At 52.1% G+C, this 8,731-nt stretch overlaps 1 protein-coding gene across 1 annotated transcript in view; it reads left to right on the top strand.

The window, feature by feature from the left end:
• Nucleotides 1-3,176: 3,176 nt before the first annotated feature.
• Nucleotides 3,177-8,731, top strand: part of GALNT14 (polypeptide N-acetylgalactosaminyltransferase 14) — a 192,005-nt gene continuing 186,450 nt past the window's right edge. Inside the window, exon 1 of the mRNA XM_036263452.1 lies at nucleotides 3,177-3,319. Within this exon, the coding sequence (XP_036119345.1) occupies nucleotides 3,191-3,319 (129 nt within the window). The 5' untranslated portion in view covers nucleotides 3,177-3,190. The remainder of the gene's footprint in view (nucleotides 3,320-8,731) is intronic.

The following is an 8,731-nucleotide window of genomic DNA, read 5'->3' as shown; positions in this document are numbered from 1 at the left end:
GCTTTACACAGCTTTCCGGGGCCATAATGGGTTTTATTCCATAGTTTTTATACTAACATGAATGACTCACATCTGCTCCAATACCCAATTCGCTCTCTAATGTCTTCGGCTGTGAGGAAGAAACAACTTACATGAAACTTGCCAACGACGGGAGTGGCAAAAGGAATCCTAATTCGGGGACAAGGACGTTAGAACCCTGCGTGAACTGGAAGGGTCTTTGCGAGGGCAGGACGTTGCCCTGGCCGGTTTGCTCAGCGGTTAGAGTGTCCACGTTTGATTCTCCGTCAAGGGCATGTGCCTGGGTGGCAGGTTTGATCCCCAGCTCCAGTCAAGGTCCTGTGGGAGGCAACCAATCGATGGTGTTTCTCTCTCTCTCTCTCCCTACCTTCCACTCTATCTAAAAATCAATGCAAACATTTCCTTGGGTGAGGATTAATAAAAAAAATAAATAAATAAATAAAAAGAGGGCAGGACATGATGGATGGGGAAATCGAGACCCAGAGAAATGTGGAACTTGCTCAAGAATATCAAGACCAAGGAGCTCAATTCATTTTTAGACACCAGGATATACCTAATTCAGAGGGCACTTATTATTATTATTATTTTTATTTCCATGTTAAATCTTTTGCTGGGACATTTTCCTACCCATATAGGCTGTGATGAGAAAGAAGTAAGTTGGATTAATCGCTAATGATAGCTAATCCCCTGCTGGGATCAACTGAGCTCTGCGTTACTCAAGCTGGTTATTAAATTTTTAAATATCTGCCATAGTGTGGAGGACCCCGGATAGGCTATGTCCTGGGAGAGATCTACAGGGCTGGGCTTGGTGTGAAAACTCACCTGGCAGCCAGATGTTTGAAGTCCATCTGAACTCGATTTTAATCCTAATAACTTACTGGTTTGACAACCCAGACTAATATGCCTTTTGGCTGGATCAGGTAATGACACTTGGCAAAACTGGATTCCCTCGAGAGCTTCCAGAGGCCCAGGGAATCTTCTCCACTTGATTGGAGGACAAAATAGTGACTCAAGAGGCAAGCACCTTTGAAGGCACCCCTGCTCTCTCAGGCATCGCAGGCCTTGCATGGAGCTGCCCTGGGAGCCCCAGGGCCTCAGTTTCCCTAGATGCTAAACTGTTAGAATGAAGCACCTAGCACCTCTGCAGCAGGCAGTGTGTGCTGCACCAACTCGAAAGCTTGGCGGTGGTGTTGTATAACTCTGCCATCTGTTACTCAGAAGCAGTATCACAAAGCACTGAGCAATGGACTACGGTGCTGCAGCTCCTGCGTGGAGCTGACAGTGTCTCAGGCACTTGCCTGAGGGTCCCCTGCAGAGTCTGCCACAGAACACTGCAGGCCCAACCCTGCAGGTCCAGGGAGAGGCTCCTGGAAGAGATCCAGGTAGCTCAAGATGCTGTAAAAATAATGGGTTCTCTGGCTGCCATCTGCCTCACCCCCTCCATGACAGGTCTACCTGGGCCTTCGCTGGGATGAGGTGATGGCTGGGGAAGCTACCCCAACCTTTCAGTAGAGTTCCAATGAAGGCAAATCCTGGATCACCCGCAGTGTTCTGCGGTCTGAGCTCAGCCAAACCTTGATATAGGCTGGCAAGAGTGCTCGCTTTTCTGCCCGGTTTGATTTCCACCTCTGTTCCCAACCGAAAACTTCCTTCTTTAAAAAAAAAAAAATGTTTTTGTTGATTTTTTTTTTTTAGAGAGAGAGGGAGGGAGAGAGAGAGAAACATCCTTGTGAGAGAGAAACATCAATTCGCCGCCTCCTGCACGCCCCCTACTGGAGATCAGCCTGCAACCTGGGCATGTGCCCTGACCGGGAATGGAACCAGAACCTCTCAGTTCATGGGATGACAAGCCACTGAGTCACACCAGCTGGGTCCAATGAAAACTTTCTTATCTACAGCCTGGCCAAGAACTCTTTGGGGGCTGTGAGGCAGGAATGCCCTGTGACTGAAAGACAAGGTACCAAACAGAGTGGCTTTCAGCAGATTCCCGCATTTCTGACTCCACTTCTTGGGGGCTCCTTATTGAAGAATGAATTCTGGAGCCCCACTTTCAGTAGCAGATGGGGGCTTCCCTTATGCTGAGCTCTGTGGGGAGAGGCAGGGAGGATGGTGGCTACAATCGTAGGTACATCATTCCCACCTTTTGAAAGATAACCCTACACATCCAGTATCCCCCTGCCCAGGGTCACTTTCCAAGAACCCCATGTGGTTGGCCCAACTTCCGACCCCTCCCTAGAACCATCTGCAAGCACAGAGCTCTGAAGCTAGTAGAGAAAACTCTTAAGGGAGATAATTGTGCCTTAATTTTTAAAAGGATTTCTTTAAAGTTAAATTTAGACCAACTCAGTGTTCCATTAAGCAGAAAAAGTTGCCAGGCACCTGCATGCAGGCAGAGAAACACCCTGGGGAGTTGGCTGAACTCGGCCTTGGCCCTGAGCTGCCAGGAGCACCCCCAGCGCCCCCGCTCCCAGAGCCCGCTCTCCGGGGGGCGGGTGCATTGAGGGGGCACGCAGGTTTGAGAGCCCCGTGTGAGCTGTGAGCGGGAAGTCCTCCCAGCACAGCCCCACCAGGCTCAGGCTGCCCCTCCGGTCCCGCGGGGGCTGGCGGAGGCCCTGTGGATGCTGTTCCCGCCCTGCCCCGCCCCAACCCAGGATGGCCCGGAACTGCGCTGCGTGTTCGCGCGGCCCCAGAACAGCGCGGTGCGCAGCGTCGGAGGCGGCTGTGGCGCCCCCTCCCAGAGCCCCATCGCGCCCACCCTGGCTCTCTCCCAGTCGGTCAGTCTCTGGTTCTTTCCCTCCCCCTTCGCTCTCCTCCCCTTTCCCGCTGTGTTCCTCTCGGGGTGCCCGGCACAGCCTCCGATTCCTCCCTCCCGCAGCTCGGCGGGCGAGGCGGCGGAGGTGGCGGGGACCAGCTCGCTGCTCCTGCGTTTGTCCAGCTTGGCTGCCCCTCGGCCCTTCCCTGACGAGCCCCGGGGCGCCCCGTGTCCCCACCCCTGCTCGCTTCTCTCGGAAGCAGGCGGGGCGATTTGCTGGATCCCGCCGCCCCTGCACCGCGATCAGGGGCTGGCGCTCCTCCGAGCAAGGTTCGCTCCGGGACACCTGCCCCACCGACCCTGGCCGCCAGGGGGTGCCCCAGGGGCATAGCTCGCGGAGGGGAGCAGGCAAAGGGGACCATGCGGCGCCTGTCTCGCCGCCTGGCGCTGCCCATCTTCGGAGTGCTCTGGATCACCGTGCTGCTGTTCTTCTGGGTAACCAAGAAGAAGTTGGAGGTGTCCGCGGGACCTGAAGTGCAGACCCCCAAGGTACGGGCTTTGGCGGTGCGCCGGGAGCGGGCAGCTCGCGCCCGGTTTGCAGGCTCCCAGGAAACCAAGGGGGTGTCTGGGTGCTGTGAGCAGGGGACTGGGCGCCGGATGCGGCTACAAGGTATTATTCGATATTTTGTGTAAAAGCTCAGGGGCATCTACGGACTCGCCGTGTGTGCAGGTGGGAGTGGGTGTGGGTGCTGGGCACTCGTCGCGGGCAGAGGGGAGCTCTCCACCTGGCCGCGTGCTGGGGTCCCGGGGCGAAGGGGACCTGCAGAATAGTGGCCCAGCAGGTAGCGGTCGGTGGACTCCTCCAGAGAGTCGCCGCTGTTTGGTCGGGTGGCAAGGCCAGCCGCGCTGGTGCCCACGTGAAGTCTGGCGGCTGCACTGGCCTCCTTCCTTCCCGCGGCTGCCAGGCCCAACCCCGGAGGCCAGGGGCTCGGCGCCCGCGCGCATCTCAGGCGAGCTCCCTGAAGCCCCCCAGGGCTGCTGCCTTTGGCCATTCGGTGTGTCACCACCCCTGCTTTATAATTGTTCCCGAGCCCTTCGGCTGCATGGGAGCTTGAACACCACTAAAGAGTCTGTGAAAACAAACTCCTTGCTATTGGTGGGGAGTTGGGGAAATGAGAATCCAAGTGGCTTTTCAAACTCCTGCCCAGTTGGTTCATCTGAGCAGAGCCAGAAGGTTCTTCCTGCAGGGTCACTTTTACTTCTAATTCAGAGCCCCCTTTCCTGTCTCTTTCTCTTCCACTACTTGGCCGTGGGACACAGAAGGAGGCCTCCGAGTTTCTGGAGCAGCCAGACAATGTTTATGAACTGGGTGCAGAGCAGTCCTCCAGGGACTGGGAAAAAGCGCTTGGAAGAGCTTAAGGTCCAAAGTAGGAAACTGACAGCGCAGGGAAGGGGAGAGGGGCGTCTCCCCAGTAAGTAAAGTACAGAGGTTTCATGATGTGCCTGGTAACACAGTGGGTGTTTCTGCATAAGTAGTTGCATGAGTTGGATGGCACTATACTTAATTCATAGATTAGGAACAGGTGCAGTCTTTAACTACCTTGCCTTAGGACACTACTGATTTGAGTTCAGACCTCGGAGAGTCAGGATCTTTCTACTATATCTAGGTGCCTCTCAGATCCCCTTTTAACTAAGTCTCCTGGCACTTATGTTTTGGAATCTTGACAATTCTCAGTTGTGTTCCACAAGCATTTTTTGTTGTTGGGCCAAGTGCCATCACTGTGCTAGATGCTATGAGTCCAGAGATGCAGAACTTACACTCTGGGGTGGGATTCACTCATCAGTGGACAGACTATATAATGTGCTGAGAGCCAAGAGGGTCTCAGTTTACTTGATGTCATGGGAGCCTGGGGGCTTCCTGGAGGAGGAAGACTTAACAGAACTGAGTTGAGAAGGATGAACAGTAGGTCTACCAGTGGGTAGGGAGGGCATTCCAGGTAGAGGTTAACTGCACCGAACAGGCTCAGAGGAATGACACAGCACGTTGTGTGAGTTTGGCAGATTTGGAGCGTAAAGCAGGGAGCAGACGTCAGGGATGAGGCTGGGGGGGTGTATGTGGGTCATGTTGGGTAGGACCTTGTGGGTGCCAGGGGACCTCAGAGGGGTACTAAGCAGGGAAGTGACAAGGTCAGACTCGTGACTTCAAACAACTTTTAGAGCACAGGATCAATTTTCTCACTCACCTCAGACCTGCCCATAGGTCTAGAGAGCTTTTCTCCCTTTCCCCTGAATGGTTCTGCTCCTTGTGATGCAGTTAATGACGCCCACGGGGACGTGACCTCTGGTTTGTGTTGAAGCCCATTACCTGAAGTTTACTTATTCTTAGTTTCCACCAGGGATCTGGGACACTTTGTCCTTCTTCCTTACCTGCCTCTTTCCATCCTGGCATGCATTGAACACGTATTTATGGAGTGAATGTAGCTATGTGCCAGGCTCTGTGCCAGGTTTGGGGTGCTGCTGTGATGAGTACATTGCGTCCAGCTCTTTGGGGGTGCTTTCACAAGTTGCTGGTTGAGGCAGCATTGCAAACAAATGAATAGTGTTGGGAGTGGTCTAATGTCAAAGCCTGGACATGGTGCTGTGTAGCAATGGAAGAGTGGGCTTCTATCATTGACTCTTGCTCTTTGTCTTATTTTTTCTCCCCTCTTTTTCTGTATCCTTTATAACTACCAATTCCATAGGCTTTAACAATCCTGATACCTTTTGGTAGGTGCCCTTCTTTTTGTTCGTATATTTGTCCTTCCTGTTTTTCATCTGTAAGTATGACTGTATGTCTGCATAGGCGTGTTGCTTGTGGATGTGTTTGTGTCTGCACCCCTCTGTGGCTTAGGGTGTATGAGTCTGAGAACAGAGGTGGAGAGACAAAGGGGGAGCTCATCTTAGCCCCAGAACAGTTTCATTCCCATGACGAGCTCCGGCATAGGAGAGTTGCTGGTCCTGTCCGAAGGAGTGCGGTTGGTTCCCGAACCTGACTGCGTGTCAGAATCCCCCGGAGAGCTGGTTCACCTTACACATTTGGGGGTTTATGATTCTGTGGAATCTTCTGGAGAAGGTTCTGGAATCAGTATCTTTACAAGTGCTCCATGGGAGTCTGAAGCAGCCTATTGATGGATGGCATTCGGGAGCTGGATGAAGAATACCAACTGTGTGGTTTTTTACAGTCCCGTTGGCTCCATGTACACATGCCCGGATGGTTTCATTCCTGAGTTCCCGGTGGACCAGGCCTGTGTAAGAATCTGTACTCATGTGAAACAACAATAACTAGCTTTAGTACAGTGCTCTCCAAATTCCCAAATTCCATTTTACATATATTAACTTCTTTAATCTTCACAACTACCACATAAGGCAGATAATACTCTTATGCAGATAAGACTGAGTAATGAAGTCATACAATTAGCCCTCGATAACAAGGCTGTTATTAAGTGGCAGCGTCAGGGACAAGGATGGAATGAGCTCCTTCCACGGCAGCATGCTGCGTGGACTGCCGGGTCTGCACTGGTGGGTGATGGGGTGAGGTTAGGGATGTTGGCAGCATGTGCCCCCCAGCCCACTTTCCTGCTTCTGTGGCTCATCCCTAGATGCTTGCCTTTGGAGAGCTGTGGGGGTGTTGCTGTGGTTTGTGAGGGGACCAGCTCAGAGGGAAATCCCTCCCTGCCCTTCGAGGAGGCCCCTCTGGCTGCTCAGAGAACACCCTGCTGGGGAGGTCCCATGAGAGGTTGTGTCCAAAAGTTGCAGACAGTTGCAGCACCTTTGGTTGAGACATCATTTGCCAGGGTAGAGATTGTTTCCTCAACAGTAGGAATTTGGACATTTCCTGGGACATTTGTCTGTTGTAGGAGAAACCCTCAATTTTGGGTGCGTTTAGTATCCTGGGTTTTCCTAGGAACTGCTCATGCATAGTCATGCAGAGAGCTCTTGCCTTGGACGTGTCCAAGCGTCGGGGAACTTCTCATCCTGCTTCAGCTTCTTCCCCCTGTGGTGGAGGGGTCAGCTTATTTTCCAAAGCAAGAGCAGTGGGCTCCCTTCTCCTAAAAATATTTAGAGAAGTTGGGAATGGTGGAGCGATCAGAGAGGAGAGAGGGCTGTGGCAAGGACTCCTGGGCTGGGGACCTCCCAGATTTTAGATTTCATGCAGCAAATTGCCTTCCTGGGGTCTACTACAGGTTCTAGTTCTGGGCTTCCTGGCCCTATTCTCCTTTCTTCACAGTGTTAGGAAGCAGCCTCATTCACCGAGTGATGGGATCTCCAAGGTGGGCTGGATAATAAAATAAAATCTATGTCTGGTCACAGTCCACGAGGTATGGAGAGGCATGCTGTACTACTGGGCGAAGAAAATTAATTGAGTTATTTCCCCCCCTCAGTTTCAAGAAGGCCTGGTTCTATTAATAGCTCAAGTAAAGATTTCTTTCAGCTTGACTTTTTAATGTTGATTCTATTCTTTTGCCCGGTCCCCAACCCCCGATTCAGCAAGCTCGGATTCCTGATTGGAAATCCTGTAACAAGTTTGATGTCTTAATTCGAACTGCATGTTAGCGATAACTGTGGTTCCACTCAAAAAACACCTGAAAAATGTTTTCATTTCTTCTCTCCCCTATCATTTGCTTGCTATTGAGAGAATTCTACAATAAACGACGGCGTTAAAAATAGGAGAAAACCAGCAAATCTGTCTTCTGTTCCCTAGAACGAAATTTAGTCCAGGGGCTTAGGATTTAGTAAAAGCAAAATAATTTGAGGCCTGGGGTACTTTCCGAGGGTAGTATTGGAAATGTGAAGGCTTCGAACAAAGTGCCTCAGGCCCATGTAAATGTATTTGTGCTGGACTAGAAATACAGCCAACACTCTGAGAAAGAACTTATCTTTCTGTAATATTTGCATACCACAAATGCCTTCAGTATATGACACTGTTATTTTATTCCCCACTTAGTAGATAATTTCTCCCATTAAAAAAATCATGAATTCCGGAGAGAGACCCTGTTAATCTGTTGATACCCAGTGCGCGCACATTGGATGCTGTCCAGGAATCCGGGCTCTGGCACGACCGGAAGTCCATTATCAGACGACTGTTGATCCTGTCTTGGCTCCTGTGTCTGAGGGGGCCCTGGGCTGTGTTCCCCTCTAACAGGTTCCTAGAGCAGGTGAGGGGATGGTGTCGCCTGGTGGCTCAGCAGTGGCTGCTGTGACAGGCTGGGAAATGTGAAAGTAAGAGGTTGGAACCTCAGGTAGTCAAGAAATAGCTTTTTAAAACCAACCAACCAACCAACCTGAGTTTACTCCTCCCCCCTTCCAGTTCCATCAAGCTGGTGGGAATTTCTCCTTCCTGGGTCACTTTTGGGCAGCCCTGGGGTGCACTCATGTCCCAGCTCCCTGTCCCAGAAGCACACTCCCCCAGGTTCCACGGGGGCCCTGTCCCAGGGACCCACAGATCTCTTTGAGTCAGTCTGGGGAGCCTCTTGCTCTGAAGCCCTTGTTCCCCTCGTCGGCCTGGTGCTGGAGACCAGGAATGCCTGTCCCCAGTGCCCTGGAGGCACAGAGCGATGCCTGCCCAAGTCAGAGAAGACAAAGGGCAGAGCCAGGAAGGCAAGAGGAATGAACGTCCCTGTCACAAGCCTCCGCAGCCTGTCTAGGGACAAAGTCCCCTTTTTCAAGGTTGCTCATCTGTTTGTATCATTTGAAAGTGTTAGTTTTCACTCATCAGAGGTCATTTATAGACTGAACAGGGACAGAATGAGACTGTGTTGGCGGTTGCCTGCGGCCAGGACTTCCACGCAGCCTGTGCACGTGCCGTGTCATCCGTGATGTGTGCCTGCGTCCCTCCCACCCCTTTCCCGGCACGCATTTCTCAAACAGTCCTATCCGTCACCGGACACGCAGGAATACATTTTAAAGACGCGTGTTGCTGTG

Source organism: Molossus molossus, unplaced genomic scaffold (assembly GCF_014108415.1).
Source record: "Molossus molossus isolate mMolMol1 unplaced genomic scaffold, mMolMol1.p scaffold_m16_p_15, whole genome shotgun sequence".
Classification (NCBI taxonomy): Eukaryota; Metazoa; Chordata; class Mammalia; order Chiroptera; family Molossidae; genus Molossus; species Molossus molossus.
This window is presented reverse-complemented; position numbering and strand designations above follow the sequence as displayed.